The sequence below is a fragment of the Schistocerca cancellata genome, chromosome 9, assembly GCF_023864275.1.
Source record: "Schistocerca cancellata isolate TAMUIC-IGC-003103 chromosome 9, iqSchCanc2.1, whole genome shotgun sequence".
Classification (NCBI taxonomy): Eukaryota; Metazoa; Arthropoda; class Insecta; order Orthoptera; family Acrididae; genus Schistocerca; species Schistocerca cancellata.
Genome location: NC_064634.1, coordinates 168315936 through 168340556, shown reverse-complemented (window position 1 = coordinate 168340556; position 24621 = coordinate 168315936). Strand labels below are relative to the sequence as shown.

The 24621-nt window shown below is 43.5% G+C and overlaps 1 protein-coding gene across 1 annotated transcript in view; it reads left to right on the top strand.

The window, feature by feature from the left end:
- Nucleotides 1-24621, top strand: part of LOC126100892 (armadillo repeat-containing protein 2) — a 169328-nt gene that overhangs the window by 44164 nt on the left and 100543 nt on the right. The window contains exon 9 of the mRNA XM_049911559.1: nt 6083-6279. Coding sequence (XP_049767516.1) covers nt 6083-6279 — 197 coding nt within the window. The remainder of the gene's footprint in view (nt 1-6082; nt 6280-24621) is intronic.

Here is a 24621-nt window from a genome sequence, read left to right as displayed (position 1 = left end):
GCTCCACATTGGTTCCTAACATCCATTATGTCTGATCTGTGCCTTTGATCAGTCAATATGTGGTCTATCTGATTTCTAGTTTCTCCATCTGGTGCCATTCATGTTTCCTTGTGTATCTTTTTCTGTGGGAAACATGTACTGCTGACATTCATGTTTCTACTTAAACCAAAATCTACAACCCTTATTCCGTTGTCATTTGATATTTCATGGAGGCTATGTCTTCCTATAGTTGGCTGATAGTCCTCTTCTTTTCCTATTTTCGCATTCATGTCTCCTTTTAAGATCTTAACATCAGGTCTTGGAGCCTGATCATACAACTGCTCTACCTTACTATAAAACTCGTCCTTCTGCTGTTCATCTGCCTCCTCTATGGATGCATGTACATTTATAATTTTTATGTTGAAAAATTTTCCCCTTAATCTTAACATGAACATCTGTTCATTGATTGGTTCTAAGTGCATTACAGTATGTTTCAGTTCTTTAGTGACTCCAAAACCTATTCCAAAGTGATTCATCCTCCCACCACTATAGAAGATGGTGAAATTTGACGAATCCATTATGTCACTTCCCTTCCACCTAATTTCCTGGAGAGACAATAGTTTTATACCACAGTTGTTTACTTGTGTTAGGCACTGACGTAGGGCTCCAGCTTGGCATAGGCTCCACACATTCCATGTTCCTAGGTGCGTATCTTGTATCCTTTTTCTTTGTTTGCTGGGCTTGTCACCAAAAAATTATAGTTAAAGGAGAAAAAATAAAAACTTTTAAGATTTGCCAATGACGCTGTAATTCTATCAGAGACAGCAAAGGACTTGGAAGAGCAGTGGAACAGAATGGACAGTGTCTTGAAAGGAGGATATAAGATGAACATCAACAAAAGCAAAACAAGGATAATGGAATGTAGTCAAATTAAATCAGGTGATGTCAAAGAAATTAGGTTAGGAAATGAGACACTTAAAATAGTAAATAAGATTTGCTATGTGGGCAGCAAAATAACTGATGATGGCTGAAGTAGAGAGAATATAAAATGTAGACCGCCAATGGCAAAAAAAGCAGTGCTGAAGAAGAGAAATTTGTTAACATAGAATGTAGATTTAAATGTTAGGAAATCTTTTCTGAGGGTATTTGTCTGGAGTGCAGCCATGTATGGAAGTGAAGCATGGATGATAAACAGTTCAGACAAGAAGAGAATAGAAGCTTTCAAAATGTGGTGCTGCAGAGGAACACTGAAGATTGGATGGGTTGATCCCGTAACTAATGAGGCAGTACTGAATAGAACTGGGGACACAAGAAATTGGTGACACAACTTGACCAAAAGGAGGGATCGGTAAGACACATTCTGAGACATCAAGGAATGACCAATATAGTGTGGGGTGCGAAAATTGTAGAGGGAGGCCAAGAGATGAATTCAATATGTAGATTCAGAAGGATGTAGGTTGTAGTAGTTATTCAGAGATGAAGAGGCTCCCCTCTCTTTGCCCAGTTCCTCATGCCCCTCCCCCCCTTTTCTCTCTGTCAATCTTCTCCTCCTCCTCCCTATCATGTCCATTTATGTCTGAATGTTCATAGAGTATAACAAAAACAATATTATGAGAAGGACAGTTGCTACTCAGCATAAAGTGGAGATGCTGAGTCACAGATAGGCACAACAAAAAGACTCTCACAATTAAAGCTTTCAGCCATTAAGGTCTTCATCAACAATAGACACACTCACGTAAACACAACTCACACACATGACTGCAGTATTAGGCAACTGAAACCACACTGCGAGCAGCAGCACCAGTGCATGATGGGAGTGGTGACTTGGTGGGCATAAGGAGAAGGCTGGGGTGGAGAGGGGGAGGGATAGTATGGTGGATGTGGCAGACAGTGAAGTGCTGCAAGTTAGACAGAGGGCAGGGGATAAGTGTGGAGAGGGGGGGGGGCGCAACTAGTGGAAAAGGAGAGAAATAAAAAGACTGGGTGTGGTGGTGGAAAGACAGCCGTGTAATACTGGAATGGGAACAAGGAAGGGGCTACATCAGTGAGGACAGACACTAACGAAGGTTGAGACCAGGAGAGTTACGGGAATCTAGGATGTATTGCAGAGAAAGTTCCCACCTGTGCAATTCACAAAAACTGGTGTTGGTGGGAAGGATCCATATAGCACAGGCTATGAAGCAGTCATTGACATGAAGGATATCATGTTTGGCAGTATGTTCAAGCCGGCCGGTGTGGCCGAGCAGTTCTAGGCGCTTCAGTCAGGAACCGCGTGACTGCTACAGTCGCAGGTTCGAATCCTGCCTCATGCATGGATGTGTGTGATGTCCTTAGGTTGGTTAGGTTTAAATAGTTCTAAGTTCTAGGGGACTGACGACCTCAGATGTTAAGTCCCATAGTGCTCAGAGCCATTTGAACCAGTATGTTCAGCAACAGGGTGGTTCACTTGTGTCTTGGTCATAGTTTGTGGGTGGCCATTCATGTGGTCTCCCAGCACCTCCCAAAGTCCCACTGTCCGGCCACAGAGAAGCATTCCCCTCATAACTCAATATGACCCAGAACTGGAGCAACTGAATTACATTCTATGCCAGGGTTTCGTCGTGCCCTCAAATAAGAAATGTGCTGCCCACTATCCTTCCCACACCTCCCACAGTGGTATTCTGCCATCCATTGAACCTACACAATATACCCATAGATCTTTACACAACCTCTGCTCCCAATCCCTTACCTCATGACTGATACCCCTGCAATAGACCTAGATGAAAGACCTGTCCCATACATCCTCCCACTACCACCTACTCCAGTCTGGTCACTAACATCACCAGTCATGTGATCTGCAAGCTAAGCTGCAACCACTGTGCTGCATTCTATGTAGGCATGACAACCAACAAGCTGTCTGTCTGCATGAATGGCCACCGAGAAACTGTGGTCAAGAAACAAGTGGACCCCCCTGTTGTTGAACACACTGCCAAACATGATATCCTTCATTTCAATGACTGCTTTATAGCCTGTGCCATATGGAACCTTCCCACCAACACCAGTTTTTCTGAATTGCACAGGTGGGAACTTCCCTGCAATATATCCTATGTTCCCATAACCCTCTTGGCCTCAACCTTCATTAGTCACTGTCCTCACTCATCCAGTCCCTTCCCTGTTCCCATTCCAGAACTTCACAGCTGTCATTCCACCACCACACCCAGTCTTTTTATTTCTCTCCTTTTCCACTATACCCCTCCCCCCTCCCCACCTTTCCCCTGCCCTCCGTCTAACTTGCAGCACTTCACTGTCCTCCACCCCCACCATACTATCCCCACCCCAGCCTCGTCCTTACCTCCACCCAGTCACCCCTCCCATCATGCACTGGTGCTGCTGCTCACAGTGTGGTTTTAGTTGCCTGACACTGCAGTCGTGTTTGTGAGTTACGTTTGTGTGTGTGTGTGTGTGTGTGTGTGTTTGTATTGTTAATGAAGGCCTTAACGGCAGAAAGCTTTAATTGTGAGAGACTTTTTGTTGTGCCTATCTGTGACTCAGCATCTCCATTACATGGTGAGCAGCAAGTTTCCTTCTCATAATATTGTTATTGCTATACTCTATGAACATTCAGATGGATTGGACATGGGAGGAAGGTGGAGGAGATGGACAGAAAGATAGGAGAGGGCATGGTAGGGCAGTGAGGAACTGGGCAAAGAGAGGGGAGCAAGGAATTTAGGGTGGATATGCAATTTCCATACACATTTAGCAATTGTGAAGCACTGCCAGGTTTGCTAGTGTGTGTGTGTGTGTGTGTGTGTGTGTGTGTGTGTGTGTGTGCGTGCGTGTAAATGGTACTATTTGTGCACCCAGTCAGAACTTTTAAGAGCATATTCCTTTTATTGTTCACCCCATCAGTAGTAATAATAACTGATTCCCAAGATCCCTGACAAAAACTTTTTCTTGGATATAGCAGTGTCACTAGAAGATAATGTTCTCTTGTGCTTGAAAATTCTTTTTATTTGAATTTTGTATTACATTTTAGCACTAGTATCTGACCTAAATGATCTGAGAGGTGACCATTTATAGTATCTGCTGAGGTGATGTCATAATTTGTTATAACATGATTTGTTGAACTAATATGTGTTTTTACTGTTCTAGTGGGTACTATTTCAAGTACATCTTTAGTCCTATAAGGTAGGATACAGTGTGTTAAATGTTTGCTTTCCTGGCAGCCGTATAAACTGTTGATGTGTTGTTAATTTGTATTAAATGAGTAAGGTGGTTACCGTATTTACTCGAATCTAAGCCGCACTTTTTTTCCAGTTTTTGTAATCCAAAAAACCGCCTGCGGCTTAGAATCGAGTGCAAAACGGAAGTTCTGAACAATGTTGGTAGGTGCCGCCACAACTAACTTCTGTCATCGAATATATGTAGCGCTTCGCAGGCACAAAGATAAATACTGGCACCAAAACCTCTGCGTCATTAAATAAATTTAAAAAAGGTGGAAGATGAGCTTTTTTTCTCCGCCCTGAGTTTCGACCACTGCATTTTCATACATAATCCAACGAAGTAAATACAAATTCCGTTTTGTTCATCTTCGAATGTAGCAGCATTTCAATGTACTACGAAAATCCGACTGGCAAGACTGTTTGGGATGTTTGTCAATATGGCCAATTCTGCGTTCTGAATTTTTTCCTACCTGTGAGAAGAGATGGTTGCTAACAGGAACTTTTATGAATTGTGAATTACATGCAGTCTTCTCTTCACCATAATAATAATATGAATATAAACATTTTGCCATGTATTCTTTCGTGTTTGCTGCTATCTCATTTAAATCCTATCTGCCTAATAAACTACGAAACTAGAGTGAGACAACAGCAAACAGGAAGAATATACATATCATGTCCAGTTTATATTCGTATTATTCTGCTGCCGAATAGTGATACAGTCAGAAATGAAGCACGGCAATTGATTAGATTTTTAAATCTAAGATGACTCTAATTTCTGTGCAGAATGTAATGTACTAAAGAGGCGTCTGCAAAGATTTTCAAACAGAGAAAAATTTGCGCTAAGCTCTCGTTTAGAACATCTTCTATCACATGCAGTCTATTATTTGGTTATTGTTGATCATTATCAAAGAAAGCAGCAGTGTAAGTAACAACAAATAGCAGTCTCTTCCCATTGTTTCCCTAAAGAGACGATTCCTCCCTTTTTTCTTTTTTTTAAATTGTACACGGCAGTAGCGCGCACAATAGCAAGCCATGCCGTGAGCGGCGATAGGTCGTAAACACTCATTATCAGAATGCGACAAACAATGCACGACACAGGACAGTAATGCATTTTCAGCTTTGAGTGACGTAAACACCTATAACAAAGAGAACGGCACTTATCAGATCAAAGAAAAATAAGCAATCAATTCAAACCAGATGAAGCACGTGAAAAAGGAAGGGTACCCGTATAAATACGGACGGAGCGCCTGACGCATAGCAACGGCTACCTGGTAAAGCTTAACTGCTAAGCTTACGACTCGAACCACACTACTATAGCTGTATCGTCATTCATTTGACCTAAATTGTGTCTCATATTACAATGGACCAACTTTGTTTCGATTTGGTGATGCGGCCTAAAACTTTTCTCTCCCCTTGAATTTCGAGTCTCACATTTCGGGTGCGACTTAGATTCAGGAAAATTTTTTTTTCCTCGATTTCGAGTCTCATTTTTCAGGTGCGGCTTAGATTCGAGTGCGGCTTAAATTCGAGTAAATACGGTACATGCTATAGATGTGCCTACAACAGAATTCTATTTATCTACACTGCAGTTAAACTTAACAGGTCTGGATTTTAAAAATCCCATTAATTGTAATCCGTAATATGTAGCATGAAGTTCAGAGGTCTTCAAGTATCTTTCAGTAGAAAAAACATCTCTGATGTTGTGTGTCCCATTTCATAATTTTTGTGTCAGTCTTAACAGAGCCATTTTGGAATGCCTCTGTAAATTAATTAATGAGTACATTCCACAATACTTCAGTTTCAAAAAACACACTTAGGATGTCTTCTGTATTGTTAAAAAATCATGAACTTACACAGTTTTATATGAGATGTTTATAAACTCTATTGCTTTCAAATTGCAGAAATCTGATAGCTCTCGACTACCAGAACAGACAAGCCATGCCCTGTTCCAGCTAACAGGTGCTCTTCGCAATGTAGCCGGAGAAGAAACGATGTTTCCCCAGTTTGTTTCAACAGGTGCCATTAATGCTTTGTGCAAGGTCATGGACCTGTTCTCTTCGGATTTAGATGTTATTAGCAATGCTTCTCGTACTCTCAGGTATGTAGCAACTATGCAATAAAAGTGATCAGTTGAATAAGTAACTTTATTGGTATTTGTTTAAGTAAGTAAATTCTCATTCAGCTATCAGATAAAGCTATAAAAGTATACAAATCCACCAGTAAAATGGTAAATCCAATCAAACAATATATAACATTGCTAATGAATACAAGATATCCGATGTGAAAGTGCAGCAGTGTCTGCAGAAACATGAGGTGAAATTATTTGGTGACAGCCACACCAAAACAGCTCAAATCTAATGTCAGTGCAAGCCAAGAACAGTATAAGTATTTACAGTGAAGTAAAACCAGGGGCAAATTTTGACACAGTTACTGCTGGTATAAATAATTAATGCCCCAAACTCACAAAAAAGGACTGTGTAGTGTTGATCAGAGGTGCAGACAACATAAACAAAAACAATGTCAACAGAGTCCTCAAGAAACTGGTCGTAGTAGTACAATACTTGCACTTCACCAATGTTATTGTAGCCACTCTACCACCTGCCTGATTGGTCATGTGTCAATACGAAAATTAGGCAAACTACTGATAAACTGAGATATTTTTGTGCTAAATTTACAAACATAAAATTATTATATGTTAGTGGCTACAAAAGGAACAGTTTCACTCGACGTGGTATGCACCTGAATCAATGTGGCAAAAGGGAACTCATCACAAATATAAACCAGACTACAGAAGAAATATTTCACAAAAAAAAAAACACCATTATTAAGGCTATAATTGCGCTGAATGCTCCTTTAAAGGGAATGCCTCAGAGAGGGAAGAGAATAGATGTAAAGTAGGCCTATCTACCATCCTGCATGTCAACATTTGTAGCAGTAGGAACAAGCTGTTAGAGTTGGAACATTTTGGTAAAATAAAAAAAAAAAGTGATGTACTGTGTGTCTCAGAACATTGACTTACAGAATATTGGGTAGATTTGTTCATACCTAACGACTACATTCTGGCAGCTATAATGTGTAGAGACGAGAGAAAAAATGGAGGGGCTGCAATGTTTATCAGACAATGTATTCAATTCTCTAAAATAGATATAAGTTCACACTCCTCGGAATTAAATAGCAAATTTACTTGTATAAGACTGATAAGACTGATAGACCAAAATATTGTAATTGTCAGTTTGTATAGATCTCCAAAAGGTGATGTTAACTTATGATTTGAGAAATTTGAACAGATGATGCGAAAAATCTTAAAACTCAAAGCAAATGTAGCAATATGTGGTGATTTCAACATTGACTTGCTAAACACAGAGGAACTCAACACGAAACATTCTTAAATGTAAGAACACTAAATCTGTATTATACTAACAATAGCCTGACCGTGGAAATGATTGTTTGGACAATATTATAGTTAATTTTTCAAGAGACTAGTGCAAGCATTGCAGATGAATGTTTTGCAGGCCATGATTCTCTTCTCCTAACATACCAGTATACACAGTCAGATAAGAATTATAAGGTTGCAAATAAGAAGCCAAGCATGTCACGGGTTAGAGGTCAGAAAGAGGAATATGTTAAGTTAGTCACAGACTCCCTCAAAAAGGTAAACTGAGACTTTGTTTATGAATATGACACAGATCAATCAACTGCTGAAACTCTATTTAATCATTTCCTTAAGACTTATACTGACTTATGGTACTTTTGCTCACCTTTAATATAAACAGTACTAAACCAAATAGAAAAGGTAAAAAGCTTAAATGGTACACTGATCACTTTGCTAGTATCTGGGAAAAGATGCTTTCACTGTACAAAACATACAAAAACTATGGCAAATGTGGGCAGAACAAAATGATATGTATTAGAAAGACTACTTGAAATGTAAAAACCATTACAAAGTCAACCTTAAACTTTCCAAACAAGCCACCTATGAAAATTACATAGAAGGAACCTCAAACGAATGCAAGGCTGCTTGAGATATTATAAAACAAGAACATACTTCTACCCAAAATAAAACTGAACACGTCCTCTTTTCCCTTAGAGATATTAATGATGGATCTAATGAACTCAGGCATTCAGTAAAATTGCTAGGCATTTATGTTGATACCAAATTGTGCTGGAATACGCACACAGAATAGCTGTGCAGTAAGTTGGCAAGAGTTCTATATCTCCTTAAGAAACTGAAGGATTGTGTCAATTAGGAGTGCATACTTGTGGCATACCATGCCTATTTTCATACTCATCTGCATTTTGGAATACTTCTTTGGGAAACTCTGCTGGGGCAAAAGATGTTTTCCTCTAGCAGAAGAAAGCCATTAGATGTATTTTTGGTGTGAGAGCAATTTAACTTCTTGCAGACTACTTCATTGAGCACAAAATTCTTACATTTCCCAATCTATACATACATAAAGCACTTATGCATGCCAAAGAGAATGCCCACATGGATGAAAGCAGGTCAGATGTGCACTCATATGAAACCAGAAATAGGGACTTATTAGACATTCCTTGGACACATTTGAGTAAAATCCAAAATAATTTTTTAAATGCTGGCAAAACATTTTATAACAATACATCACATGGAACGAGGGAATTGCATGAGAATAGATTTAAAATGGTGGTAGAGACATGGTTGAAAGAGAAAGCATTCTATAGCATAAGTGAATTCCTACATAATGACAAAATATGATTCTCTATTATTATAAATGTGATTGTAATCAAAGAAACTGTAATTTATGTCATACAACCATACTGATCTTTTGTATAATCATATACCATATGTTAACTTTTGTGTAATCATTTGTACCACAATCTGTATAACTATGTAACTACTGACCTTATGTATAATCATTTGTATAACCATCTGACGATGCCTATCCAACACAACAGTTGTCTACAGGTAAATAAATAAATAAAGCAAACACAAGATGTTCTACTTGGGCCAGAAGAGCTCAATAAATATTTTACAACTACATTAAATGAATTAAAATAAAAAATCAAGAAGTCAGACATACGAACAGTTGCCATACTTGCTGATTAGCTACCTAAAGGGCATAAATTTCATTGGGACCCTGTCACACCCACAAATATAATAAATATTGCTAGAAAATTTTCAAACTCAATAAGCATGGACTACTACTGGCTATCTAACTATACAGTAAAAAGAAAAGACACCTCATTTGCAATCCACTTGCTTTTATTATGAATAAATGCCTAGAACTTGGAGTTTTCCCTGATCAGCTCAAAATTCCCAAAGTTATGCTATATACAAAAAGGGGGAAAACACCTCAATGAAAACTATAGACCAGTGTCTATTGTACTAATCTTTTCCAAAATATTTGAAGCAATTTTCCACAAACAGCTAAGCAACTATTTTTTTTAAAATATGACCTTCTGAATACACAGTACTGTTTTTGACAAGCAAAAAATACCACCTCTGCAGTCCTTGAAACAGTTAATCAGACATTAACTGCATCTGAAAATAAACAAACACTCTCACTTTAAGAATGAGGTTTCCACTCTGCAGCAGAGTGTGCGTTGATATGAAACTCCCTGGCAGATTAATACTGTGTGCCGGACCGAGACTCGAACTGGGGACCTTTGCCTTTTGCAGGCAAGTGCTCTACCATCTGAGCTACCCAAGCACGACTCATGCCGTGTCCTCACAGCTTTACTTCTGCCAGTACCCTGTCGCCTACCTTCCAAACTTTACAGAAGCTCTCCTGCGAACCTGCAGAACTAGCATTCCTGGTTCGCAGGAGACCTTCTGTAAAGTTTGGAAGGTAGGAGACGAGGTACTGGCAGAAGTAAAGCTGTGAGGACGGCGCGTGAGTCGTGCTTGGGTAGCTCAGATGGTAGAGCACTTGCCCGTGAAAAGGTCCGGCACACAGTTTTAATCTGCCAGGAAGTTTCGCTCTCACTTGAACTTTGTGATCTGAGTAAGGCATTTGATTGTATCCCCTTTGACACTCTACTAGCCAAACTAAAGTATTATGGTATAAATAATACAGAGTTAGAAATAATTAACTCTTATCTAAATAACAGGAGACAATTTGTGTCAATTCATAATAGACACTTTTCTATGAATAGTATTACATCTGATGTACCTCAGGGCTCTATCCTTGGTCCTTTCTTCTTCATTGTTGCAATTAATGATTTGCCATGTTGGGCCTGAGTCAGTTATCTGTTATGCCGATGATACAACCTTAATCAGCATATATCAAGAGTTATCAAAGCTACACCAGAAATCACAGGATACTCTCACCTTAACACTAAACTGGTTCTCAGCTAACAAACTTCTATGTAATCCAAAGAAAACACAGCATCTGCAGTTGGGACTGGCTAAAGAGGTAGAACCAAAATATGTAAAACTGCTTGGAATACACATTGATTCCAAACTTAACTGGCAACCCCATATCAACCAGGTTTGCAAAAAGTTATCTAGGGTGTCCTATCCCATCTGGAAACTGGCTGACCTAGTGAGTACTTTGGACTTTTTCAGTCTCCTATATCTTATGGGCTGTTAGCTATTGGGCCACTCATGTCATTGATGTACTACTGATGCAGAAAAAGGTGCTACGAACAATGTGCAAGATTAGTCCAAGGGAACACTGCTTTCCCTTATTCATCAAAATGAAAATAATGACAGTGATAAATCTTTATATTTATGCATCACTGACATATTCTAAAAAGAACAGAACAAACTTTAACACCAGAAACAAAGAGAGTATTGACATGGAATCCTCAGAACCTTAGGCCCCTTACAAAACCTTTCACCCGACTCCATCAACCTCCTGACCCCACCAACACCCCGCACCCCTACCTTCTACCTTCTTCCCAAAATTCACAAACCCAATCATCCCGGCCGTCCCATTGTAGCTGGTTACCAAGCCCCCACCGAACGCATCTCTGCCTACGTAGATCAACACCTTCAACCCATTACATGCAGTCTCCCATCCTTCATCAAAGACACCAGCCACTTTCTCGAACGCCTGGAATCCCTACCCAGTCTGTTACCCCCGGAAACCATCCTTGTAACCATTGATGCCACTTCCTTATACACAAATATTCCGCATGTCCAGGGCCTCGCTGCGATGGAGCACTTCCTTTCACGCCGATCACCTGCCGCCCTACCTAAAACCTCTTTCCTCATTACCTTAGCCAGCTTCATCCTGACCCACAACTTCTTCACTTTTGAAGGCCAGACATACCAACAATTAAAGGGAACAGCCATGGGTACCAGGATGGCCCCCTCGTATGCCAACCTATTCATGGGTCGCTTAGAGGAAGCCTTCTTGGTTACCCAGGCCTGCCAACCCGAAGTTTGGTACAGATTTATTGATGACATTTTCATGATCTGGACTCACAGTGAAGAAGAACTCCAGAATTTCCTCTCCAACCTCAACTCCTTTGGTTCCATCAGATTCACCTGGTCCTACTCCAAATCCCATGCCACTTTCCTTGACGTTGACCTCCACCTGTCCAATGGCCAGCTTCACACGTCCGTCCACATCAAACCCACCAACAAGCAACAGTACCTTCATTATGACAGCTGCCACCCATTCCACATCAAACGGTCCCTTCCCTACAGCCTAGGTCTTCGTGGCAAACGAATCTGCTCCAGTCCGGAATCCTTGAACCACTACACCAACAACCTGAAAACAGCTTTTGCATCCCGTAACTACCCTCCCGACCTGGTACACAAGCAAATAACCAGAGCCACTTCCTCATCTCCTCAAACCCGGAACCTTCCACAGAAGAACCCCAAAAGTGCCCCACTTGTGACAGGATACTTTCCGGGACTGGATCAGATTCTGAATGTGGCTCTCCAGCAGGGATACGTCTTCCTCAAATCCTGCCCTGAAATGAGATCCATCCTTCATGAAATCCTCCCCACTCCACCAAGAGTGTCTTTCCGCCGTCCACCTAACCTTCGCAACCTTTTAGTTCATCCCTATGAAATCCCCAGACCACCTTCCCTACCCTCTGGCTCCTACCCCTGTAACCGCCCCCGGTGTAAAACCTGTCCCATGCACTCTCCCACCACCACCTATTCCAGTCCTGTAACCCGGAAGGTGTACACGATCAAAGGCAGAGCCACGTGTGAAAGCACCCACGTGATTTACCAACTGACCTGCCTACACTGTGAAGCGTTCTATGTGGGAATGACCAGCAACAAACTGTCCATTCGCATGAATGGACACAGGCAGACAGTGTTTGTTGGTAATGAGGATCACCCTGTGGCTAAACATGCCTTGGTGCACGGCCAGCACATCTTGGCACAGTGTTACACCGTCCGGGTTATCTGGATACTTCCCACTAACACCAACCTGTCAGAACTCCGGAGATGGGAACTTGCCCTTCAGCATATCCTCTCTTCTCGCTATCCGCCAGGCCTCAATCTCCGCTAATTTCTAATTTCAATTTGCCGCCGCTCATACCTCACCTGTCTTTCAACATCATCTTTGCCTTTGTACATCCGCCCCGACTGACATCTCTGCCCAAACTCTTTGCCTTTACAAATGTCTGCTTGTGTCTGTGTATATGAGGATGGATATGTGTGTGTGTGCGAGTGTATACCTGTCCTTTTTTCCCCCTAAGGTAAGTCTTTCCGCTCCCGGGATTGGAATGACTCCTTACCCTCTCCCTTAAAACCCAAATCCTTTTGTCTTTCCCTCTCCTTCCCTCTTTCCTGACGAGGCAACCATTGGTTGCGAAAGCTAGATTTTGTGTGTATGTTTGTGTTTGTTTGTGTGTCTATCGACCTGCCAGCGCTTTTGTTTGGTAAGTCTCATCATCTTTCTTTTTAAATATATTTTTCCCACGTGGAACGTTTCCCTCTATTATATTCATATCATTAATTTGAACCCAACAATCACGTCTGTTATTGTTATTGTCACTGTTACATTTCGTAGTCTTTTCTGTCATCTTATTTCCTCCTTCTGTTTTTGCCAGCAGTTTTACTTTCTTTTCACCTTCTCCTTTTTTACCGTAATCCAGTATTCAATTTTATCCCGCCGATATATACTCAATAATACGTAATAATACGTAACCCACTTCCAAACCAAAAATTTTTTTTCCGCTTTCAACACTACCGCTGCTATAAAATCCACCGTTTCCAGTTCACAAACAGTTCCTTTCAGCTATTTAACAACCTTTTCGGCTAGTTTTAATATCTTTTGCTTTATTTCCATTTCCGTTTTTCTCACATCATCGATAATTTCTAGCCGCTTCCCACAGGTTTTAACGTCATTATTTCTTCATCAGACAATTGTTAGCTTCATTTCCATAATCTGTCACCACCAAACCACCCTTTTAATACATCCTCACGTAGTTTTTTCGAAATTCTCCCGTATTTCTCCACCCTTTAACGTGTTTTGGCGGCAACACAACCACCCAACCTTTATGCACATCATTATCTACCTACACAAGTTCACCACAGGATCAACAGCCCAGCTCTAACCAACCCTTTTTCGCCTTTTTTCACACCAGATCTCCATTTGCTTTCTAGTTTTACCTTTATCTCTCCCCATATATTTTTATATTTATTTTCATTTTCATTTCAGCCTCGTGTTCCACTTTCCACCTTCTAGGACCATGTCACCCTCACAACACCTCCACAACGACCCCATTAAGTTTTATTTACATTCCCTCCGCAAACATGCCTTCGCCCTAGCCAGATTACACTCCCATATTTTATTTTCTCAGGCTTGTCTGACATTTGGCGTCACCCCCAAAGGCCTCACACTTAAAGTTCCCATCTCTGGCTGCAACCCTTCTTTCCATCAGTCCCTATACCAGTTCCAAACCGAACAATCCATTGCCCTCACCCACCTAATCCTTCACCTACACATCCACTCAGCCAATCAACACACCCATCAACTCCTGTCCCTAATAAAAGTCCTCAATCTTTCCTCTCCCACATCCACACCGGTTGTTCAGAGCATCCTCCTACAGGCCAACCGCAAATTAGAAAAGCATGCCACCCTCCACCTTAAAAAACTATCCAATCTCCTGGTTTCCCACTTCCGGAAAGGCAACTCACTCACCCTTCACAACCTTTCCAGCAAACCTCAACCTCCTCTCATTGCACACAAACCCAGTCTCTCCCATCTACTCAATCTCCCACTTCCAGCTCCACTCCCTCCAAAACCTCAAAATTCCAATCAACGCAATCTGGAACCACAACACCCCAATTCAGTAGTTAACCTTTCCTCCAAACCTCTCTCCCAATCCGAAACCTCTGTCCTATCCAAAGGCCTCACCTTCAGCCCCACTCCCAGATTTAACCAAACAGCCCTCGTCAAAGATTTACTGTCCTACACCCGTACTCTCTGCTGGAAATATCACTTTGCCACGAAGAAAAATGATCCTAATCCTACTCCTAATGATCCAACTCCCCAAGATACTATCCAAATTGAACCATGCCTGGAACAGTTCCGTCCTCCGTCACAGCGGGACCCACCTCCTCTTCCTCAAAATCACCCTCTCCTAACCTTCCAGGAATTTCTGACTTCCAGCCTTGCCTCTCAATCCTTCTTAAAAAACCTTAATCCTACTCCCAACATCACCACTGCTGAAGCCCAGGCTATCCGTGATCTGAAGGCTGACCGATCCATCGTCATTCTTCCGGCTGACAAGGGTTCCACAACTGTGGTACTTGATCGTCGGGAGTATGTGACTGAGGGACTGCGTCAGCTTTCAGACAACACTACTTACAAAGTTTGCCAAGGCAATCCCATTCCTGATGTCCAGGCGGAGCTTCAAGGAATCCTCAGAACCTTAGGCCCCTTACAAAACCTTTCACCCGACTCCATCAACCTCCTGACCCCACCAACACCCCGCACCCCTACCTTCTACCTTCTTCCCAAAATTCACAAACCCAATCATCCCGGCCGTCCCATTGTAGCTGGTTACCAAGCCCCCACCGAACGCATCTCTGCCTACGTAGATCAACACCTTCAACCCATTACATGCAGTCTCCCATCCTTCATCAAAGACACCAGCCACTTTCTCGAACGCCTGGAATCCCTACCCAGTCTGTTACCCCCGGAAACCATCCTTGTAACCATTGATGCCACTTCCTTATACACAAATATTCCGCATGTCCAGGGCCTCGCTGCGATGGAGCACTTCCTTTCACGCCGATCACCTGCCGCCCTACCTAAAACCTCTTTCCTCATTACCTTAGCCAGCTTCATCTTGACCCACAACTTCTTCACTTTTGAAGGCCAGACATACCAACAATTAAAGGGAACAGCCATGGGTACCAGGATGGCCCCCTCGTATGCCAACCTATTCATGGGTCGCTTAGAGGAAGCCTTCTTGGTTACCCAGGCCTGCCAACCCGAAGTTTGGTACAGATTTATTGATGACATTTTCATGATCTGGACTCACAGTGAAGAAGAACTCCAGAATTTCCTCTCCAACCTCAACTCCTTTGGTTCCATCAGATTCACCTGGTCCTACTCCAAATCCCATGCCACTTTCCTTGACGTTGACCTCCACCTGTCCAATGGCCAGCTTCACACGTCCGTCCACATCAAACCCACCAACAAGCAACAGTACCTCCATTATGACAGCTGCCACCCATTCCACATCAAACGGTCCCTTCCCTACAGCCTAGGTCTTCGTGGCAAACGAATCTGCTCCAGTCCGGAATCCTTGAACCACTACACCAACAACCTGAAAACAGCTTTTGCATCCCGTAACTACCCTCCCGACCTGGTACACAAGCAAATAACCAGAGCCACTTCCTCATCTCCTCAAACCCGGAACCTTCCACAGAAGAACCCCAAAAGTGCCCCACTTGTGACAGGATACTTTCCGGGACTGGATCAGATTCTGAATGTGGCTCTCCAGCAGGGATACGTCTTCCTCAAATCCTGCCCTGAAATGAGATCCATCCTTCATGAAATCCTCCCCACTCCACCAAGAGTGTCTTTCCGCCGTCCACCTAACCTTCGCAACCTTTTAGTTCATCCCTATGAAATCCCCAGACCACCTTCCCTACCCTCTGGCTCCTACCCCTGTAACCGCCCCCGGTGTAAAACCTGTCCCATGCACCCTCCCACCACCACCTATTCCAGTCCTGTAACCCGGAAGGTGTACACGATCAAAGGCAGAGCCACGTGTGAAAGCACCCACGTGATTTACCAACTGACCTGCCTACACTGTGAAGCGTTCTATGTGGGAATGACCAGCAACAAACTGTCCATTCGCATGAATGGACACAGGCAGACAGTGTTTGTTGGTAATGAGGATCACCCTGTGGCTAAACATGCCTTGGTGCACGGCCAGCACATCTTGGCACAGTGTTACACCGTCCGGGTTATCTGGATACTTCCCACTAACACCAACCTGTCAGAACTCCGGAGATGGGAACTTGCCCTTCAGCATATCCTCTCTTCTCGCTATCCGCCAGGCCTCAATCTCCGCTAATTTCTAATTTCAATTTGCCGCCGCTCATACCTCACCTGTCTTTCAACATCATCTTTGCCTTTGTACATCCGCCCCGACTGACATCTCTGCCCAAACTCTTTGCCTTTACAAATGTCTGCTTGTGTCTGTGTATATGAGGATGGATATGTGTGTGTGTGCGAGTGTATACCTGTCCTTTTTTCCCCCTAAGGTAAGTCTTTCCGCTCCCGGGATTGGAATGACTCCTTACCCTCTCCCTTAAAACCCAAATCCTTTTGTCTTTCCCTCTCCTTCCCTCTTTCCTGACGAGGCAACCATTGGTTGCGAAAGCTAGATTTTGTGTGTATGTTTGTGTTTGTTTGTGTGTCTATCGACCTGCCAGCGCTTTTGTTTGGTAAGTCTCATCATCTTTCTTTTTAAATATATTTTTCCCACGTGGAACGTTTCCCTCTATTATATTCATATCATTAATTTGAACCCAACAATCACGTCTGTTATTGTTATTGTCACTGTTACATTTCGTAGTCTTTTCTGTCATCTTATTTCCTCCTTCTGTTTTTGCCAGCAGTTTTACTTTCTTTTCACCTTCTCCTTTTTTACCGTAATCCAGTATTCAATTTTATCCCGCCGATATATACTCAATAATACGTAATAATACGTAACCCACTTCCAAACCAAAAATTTTTTTTCCGCTTTCAACACTACCGCTGCTATAAAATCCACCGTTTCCAGTTCACAAACAGTTCCTTTCAGCTATTTAACAACCTTTTCGGCTAGTTTTAATATCTTTTGCTTTATTTCCATTTCCGTTTTTCTCACATCATCGATAATTTCTAGCCGCTTCCCACAGGTTTTAACGTCATTATTTCTTCATCAGACAATTGTTAGCTTCATTTCCATAATCTGTCACCACCAAACCACCCTTTTAATACATCCTCACGTAGTTTTTTCGAAATTCTCCCGTATTTCTCCACCCTTTAACGTGTTTTGGCGGCAACACAACCACCCAACCTTTATGCACATCATTATCTACCTACACAAGTTCACCACAGGATCAACAGCCCAGCTCTAACCAACCCTTTTTCGCCTTTTTTCACACCAGATCTCCATTTGCTTTCTAGTTTTACCTTTATCTCTCCCCATATATTTTTATATTTATTTTCATTTTCATTTCAGCCTCGTGTTCCACTTTCCACCTTCTAGGACCATGTCACCCTCACAACACCTCCACAACGACCCCATTAAGTTTTATTTACATTCCCTCCGCAAACATGCCTTCGCCCTAGCCAGATTACACTCCCATATTTTATTTTCTCAGGCTTGTCTGACATTTGGCGTCACCCCCAAAGGCCTCACACTTAAAGTTCCCATCTCTGGCTGCAACCCTTCTTTCCATCAGTCCCTATACCAGTTCCAAACCGAACAATCCATTGCCCTCACCCACCTAATCCTTCACCTACACATCCACTCAGCCAATCAACACACCCATCAACTCCTGTCCCTAATAAAAGTCCTCAATCTTTCCTCTCCCACATCCACACCGGTTGTTCAGAGCATCCTCCTACAGGCCAACCGCAAATTAGAAAAGCATGCCACCCTCCACCTTAAAAAACTATCCAATCTCCTGGTTTCCCACTTCCGGAAAGGCAACTCACTCACCCTTCACAACCTTTCCAGCAAACCTCAACCTCCTCTCATTGCACACAAACCCAGTCTCTCCCATCTACTCAATCTCCCACTTCCAGCTCCACTCCCTCCAAAACCTCAAAATTCCAATCAACGCAATCTGGAACCACAACACCCCAATTCAGTAGTTAACCTTTCCTCCAAACCTCTCTCCCAATCCGAAACCTCTGTCCTATCCAAAGGCCTCACCTTCAGCCCCACTCCCAGATTTAACCAAACAGCCCTCGTCAAAGATTTACTGTCCTACACCCGTACTCTCTGCTGGAAATATCACTTTGCCACGAAGAAAAATGATCCTAATCCTACTCCTAATGATCCAACTCCCCAAGATACTATCCAAATTGAACCATGCCTGGAACAGTTCCGTCCTCCGTCACAGCGGGACCCACCTCCTCTTCCTCAAAATCACCCTCTCCTAACCTTCCAGGAATTTCTGACTTCCAGCCTTGCCTCTCAATCCTTCTTAAAAAACCTTAATCCTACTCCCAACATCACCACTGCTGAAGCCCAGGCTATCCGTGATCTGAAGGCTGACCGATCCATCGTCATTCTTCCGGCTGACAAGGGTTCCACAACTGTGGTACTTGATCGTCGGGAGTATGTGACTGAGGGACTGCGTCAGCTTTCAGACAACACTACTTACAAAGTTTGCCAAGGCAATCCCATTCCTGATGTCCAGGCGGAGCTTCAAGGAATCCTCAGAACCTTAGGCCCTTTACAAAACCTTTCACCCGACTCCATCAACCTCCTGACCCCACCAACACCCCGCACCCCTACCTTCTACCTTCTTCCCAAAATTCACAAACCCAATCATCCCGGCCGTCCCATTGTAGCTGGTTACCAAGCCCCCACCGAACGCATCTCTGCCTATGTAGATCAACACCTTCAACCCATTACATGCAGTCTCCCATCCTTCATCAAAGACACCAGCCACTTTCTCGAACGCCTGGAATCCCTACCCAGTCTGTTACCCCCGGAAACCATCCTTGTAACCATTGATGCCACTTCCTTATACACAAATATTCCGCATGTCCAGGGCCTCGCTGCGATGGAGCACTTCCTTTCACGCCGATCACCTGCCGCCCTACCTAAAACCTCTTTCCTCATTACCTTAGCCAGCTTCATCTTGACCCACAACTTCTTCACTTTTGAAGGCCAGACATACCAACAATTAAAGGGAACAGCCATGGGTACCAGGATGGCCCCCTCGTATGCCAACCTATTCATGGGTCGCTTAGAGGAAGCCTTCTTGGTTACCCAGGCCTGCCAACCCGAAGTTTGGTACAGATTTATTGATGACATTTTCATGATCTGGACTCACAGTGAAGAAGAACTCCAGAATTTCCTCTCCAACCTCAACTCCTTTGGTTCCATCAGATTCACCTGGTCCTACTCCAAATCCCATGCCACTTTCCTTGACGTTGACCTCCACCTGTCCAATGGCCAGCTTCACACGTCCGTCCACATCAAACCCACCAACAAGCAACAGTACCTCCATTATGACAGCTGCCACCCATTCCACATCAAACGGTCCCTTCCCTACAGCCTAGGTCTTCGTGGCAAACGAATCTGCTCCAGTCCGGAATCCTTGAACCACTACACCAACAACCTGAAAACAGCTTTTGCATCCCGTAACTACCCTCCCGACCTGGTACACAAGCAAATAACCAGAGCCACTTCCTCATCTCCTCAAACCCGGAACCTTCCACAGAAGAACCCCAAAAGTGCCCCACTTGTGACAGGATACTTTCCGGGACTGGATCAGATTCTGAATGTGGCTCTCCAGCAGGGATACGACTTCCTCAAATCCTGCCCTGAAATGAGATCCATCCTTCATGAAATCCTCCCCACTCCACCAAGAGTGTCTTTCCGCCGTCCACCTAACCTTCGCAACCTTTTAGTTCATCCCTATGAAATCCCCAGACCACCTTCCCTACCCTCTGGCTCCTACCCCTGTAACCGCCCCCGGTGTAAAACCTGTCCCATGCACCCTCCCACCACCACCTATTCCAGTCCTGTAACCCGGAAGGTGTACACGATCAAAGGCAGAGCCACGTGTGAAAGCACCCACGTGATTTACCAACTGACCTGCCTACACTGTGAAGCGTTCTATGTGGGAATGACCAGCAACAAACTGTCCATTCGCATGAATGGACACAGGCAGACAGTGTTTGTTGGTAATGAGGATCACCCTGTGGCTAAACATGCCTTGGTGCACGGCCAGCACATCTTGGCACAGTGTTACACCGTCCGGGTTATCTGGATACTTCCCACTAACACCAACCTGTCAGAACTCCGGAGATGGGAACTTGCCCTTCAGCATATCCTCTCTTCTCGCTATCCGCCAGGCCTCAATCTCCGCTAATTTCTAATTTCAATTTGCCGCCGCTCATACCTCACCTGTCTTTCAACATCATCTTTGCCTTTGTACATCCGCCTCGACTGACATCTCTGCCCAAACTCTTTGCCTTTACAAATGTCTGCTTGTGTCTGTGTATATGAGGATGGATATGTGTGTGTGTGCGAGTGTATACCTGTCCTTTTTTCCCCCTAAGGTAAGTCTTTCCGCTCCCGGGATTGGAATGACTCCTTACCCTCTCCCTTAAAACCCAAATCCTTTTGTCTTTCCCTCTCCTTCCCTCTTTCCTGACGAGGCAACCATTGGTTGCGAAAGCTAGATTTTGTGTGTATGTTTGTGTTTGTTTGTGTGTCTATCGACCTGCCAGTGCTTTTGTTTGGTAAGTCTCATCATCTTTTAAATATATAAGAGTATTGACATTCCTAGACATAGGCTAACAAAAACAGGCAACTCTCACAAAGTGAACTGTTTGAAATTATTTAACAAATTACCGCATACTGCACTCAATAGACCTTTCAATAATTTTAAAACTAAACTGCACAAATGGTTAATAGACAATCCATACTACAGTCTTACAGAATTCTTGGATACTTGTAACATAGAAATTGAGTTTTAAGTCTATGATTGATTAATGCAGCATAAATAATTTGTACTTGTAATGTCAACTTTAACTAATATAGTAACTTCTAATGTATCTTGATATTATTATAAAGCCTCTTTCACTACATGTGGTCAACATCAAATAAAGAATCAGAATCTGAATCTGATTCATTATGGGGTGTGAATAATGTACTAAGGCTTTGTTACATTCAATATATTGTTACATTCCTTCCTGGATTTTCCATTGTTTAATCCAGACAAAGTGAGTTACTCGTATGGATGAGGTGGTAGGACAGGATTAATGAAGTAACAATAGGTATTAGGAAAACTTATCAACAGTGTCAGTATGGAGCTAGGCATTAGTGATCATGATGTCATCATAGTGACAATGGTTACTGTTATAGCAATAACAAACACAATTATGGAACACAGTACTTTATAGGGCAACATGTAAGAGACAGGTTGTGAATATCACTGAACACATAGACTGGACAACAGTAATACAGCATAGCAAATAGGCCGAGCACTCATTTGCTGTGCATACATACATACATACATACATGAAAAAAAAAAACACACACACACAGCCACATGCATGGTACAGAAAAAAATGCTGGTACCAAAAATGCACTGGTTCCATTAAAACTCACAAGGCACTGAGATTATGAGTCACAAAAACACCAATAATGGCACTGATGCCCATTCCATTGCTTGATGATGGCGGCTGCTGTAGCATGTGTTCGACAGACAACAGCAAGCAGGGGTGGAAGTGATGAGGGGGTGCGTTGTTGCGCCATCCCACCACTTGTAAAAGGCCATAGGGCAGGACTGTGGACAACTTCTCCCCAGTGACGTCCTTGACGAGGTCAGTGGTCGATGCCAAAGGCATCAGCTGAGGCATTGGACCCAGCAACGGAGGCGTCGACGATGGCCACTGTTGTGTTAGATGCAGCAGGGGCTGCACCAGCAATGGCAGTTGAGGAATGGGGACAGAGTCAGGAAACCCAGACTGATATCCCAGGCAGTGACTCCCTCTGCAGTGTGAACTGAACTGTCTGCAACACAGGAACAGGCATTGACTGCAGCGTAGGTGGGGGATGTGATGGGGCCCTTGGGATAATGCCCCAATGTGCACAGCCGCTCTGGTCGACGTGATGGGACATCAACCGTCCAGGAGTGCAGATGACGCATAGGAGCCAGATACGGCGACTCTCGAAGATGGCAGAAACCCAGGTTGGCTGGCAACTGAAACCACAAGGCCAAACAGGTGCACCCGGTCAGAACTGTTGTGGAACCAGCAGACATGGTGTTGGATGCAGCAGGTGAAGGAGGGTCCCATGGTTGGCGTCCATGTAGCAGCTCCACCAGGATATTGTCCCCACTGGAGTGATATCGTATGAACTCAAAAAATGGTCTAAAGCAGGTTCAGGGGACATGTCAGATATATTCTTCCGCATCTCAGTTTTAAGTGTCTGAACCATGCATTCAGCCTCACCATCATATTGAGGATAAAATGGTGGAGCTGTGAGATGGCAAACACCACTAGCCTAACAAAACGAGGAGATTCTCAAGAAACAAACTGGGGGCCCTTATTGTTAACTATGGTATTCAGAAGTCCCTCAGTTGTAAAACTCTTAGACAAGTCCTAAATAGTTTCCATCATGGATGTGGATACCCATCCAGCTAGCCACGCAGTCTAACATGCTGTTTTCCTGAGCAGGAAGACATGCTGGTCCCCATCACAGATCCACCTGGTCTATTAGTGTCAAGGTCCAGTGTGCTGGCCAGCCTGTGGATGGTTTTTAAGGTGGTTTTCCATCTGCCTTGGCAAATGCGGGCTTGTTCCCCTTATTCCATTCCGCCTTAGTTACACTATGTCAGTCATTGCTGCGCAAACACTGCTTACTCTATCATGCAGCGTTCCAGGGGAGGGGGGTGGGGGGATTCCATTGGGGGCTGAACCACATGATAACCCTAGGTTCGGTGTGGGGCAGCAGTGGGGTGAGTGGACGGCTGTAGCCTGTTGTGGGGTTGTGAACCACTGAGGGCTACGATGGGGACAATGTCTCTCAGTTGTTTCTAGGTCCCTGGTTCAATACACACAATGGCTGTGGATGGACAACACGTCATACAGGGAAACTTTGAATAGGCATCCACTACAATGAGCCAATACTGATTTAGCAAAGGCACAGCAAAATTGACGTGTAGATGCTCCCATGGGCACTGTGGCGTCAGCAAGGGGGAGAAAGACCCATGTGGGACCACGTGTTGCTGAACACAGTGAGTGTAAATGAAGATAAGCCACACAATGCCCCCACCTATGCCTGGCCAATAAACGTCGGCTGGACAAAGCTTTGGTGCAAGAGATCCTCCAATGACCAACATGCAGAAGCATACCCTCCGTAGGTAACAAAAGGATCGCATCAAACACAGAACAGTGTTGCTGGAGGGAGAAGTAATTATGCAGGGGATGTGAGGCATGGCCCAATGATTTTTCCAGTGAGAGAGGACCTGACTGAGTTCAGGATCCATGGCGATGGCCTATGCTATCATGGCATTAATGATGGGAGAAGCATTGACCATGTTCTTATTTTCAGTATCTAAATAGAAACAAAGCATCTTATGCTGATTGAATGCAGGTCCAGCCCAATTGGAAGGCAAGGTAAGGCATTGACATTGCCGTGTTGCACCACAGTCCGGTAATGGATCTTATACTGATAATGGGAGCAGAAGAGAGCCCACATCTGCAAATTGTGGGCTGCCTTGCCTGGGACAGAAGCTGAAGGATTAAAAAGAATAACCAACAGCTTGTGATCCATGATTAAATGGAACTTAAAACCACTTAAGAAATGTGAAATTTCTTGAGGGCAAATGCAATCGCTAAAGTATCCTTTTCAACCTGAGAACACTGCTACTGAGTGAGAGTTTAAATCTTAGAAGCATAAGCAATGGGATGTTTAGACTCGTTCAGAAATTTGTGTATAAACACTGCACCAGGAGCATGTTGAGAGGCATCTGTAGCCAACATGAGGTGATGATCCGGCTGAAAAGGGGCCAGGCACAGGGCAGGTTGAAGCTTAGATTTAAGTGAATCCACAGTCATAAGCTGGGGAAAAGACATTTAAAATTCAGATGTGGAAAAATGTATCTGACATTTCCCATGAACCTGCTTTAGACAATTTTTTGAGTTCATACGGTATCACTCGAGTGGGGGACAATATCCTGGTGGAGCTGCTACAAGGACGCCAACCACGGGACCCTCCTTCACCTGCTGCATCCAACGCCATGACCATCGGTTCTTGGCTCTGAGCACTATGGGACTTAACATCTATG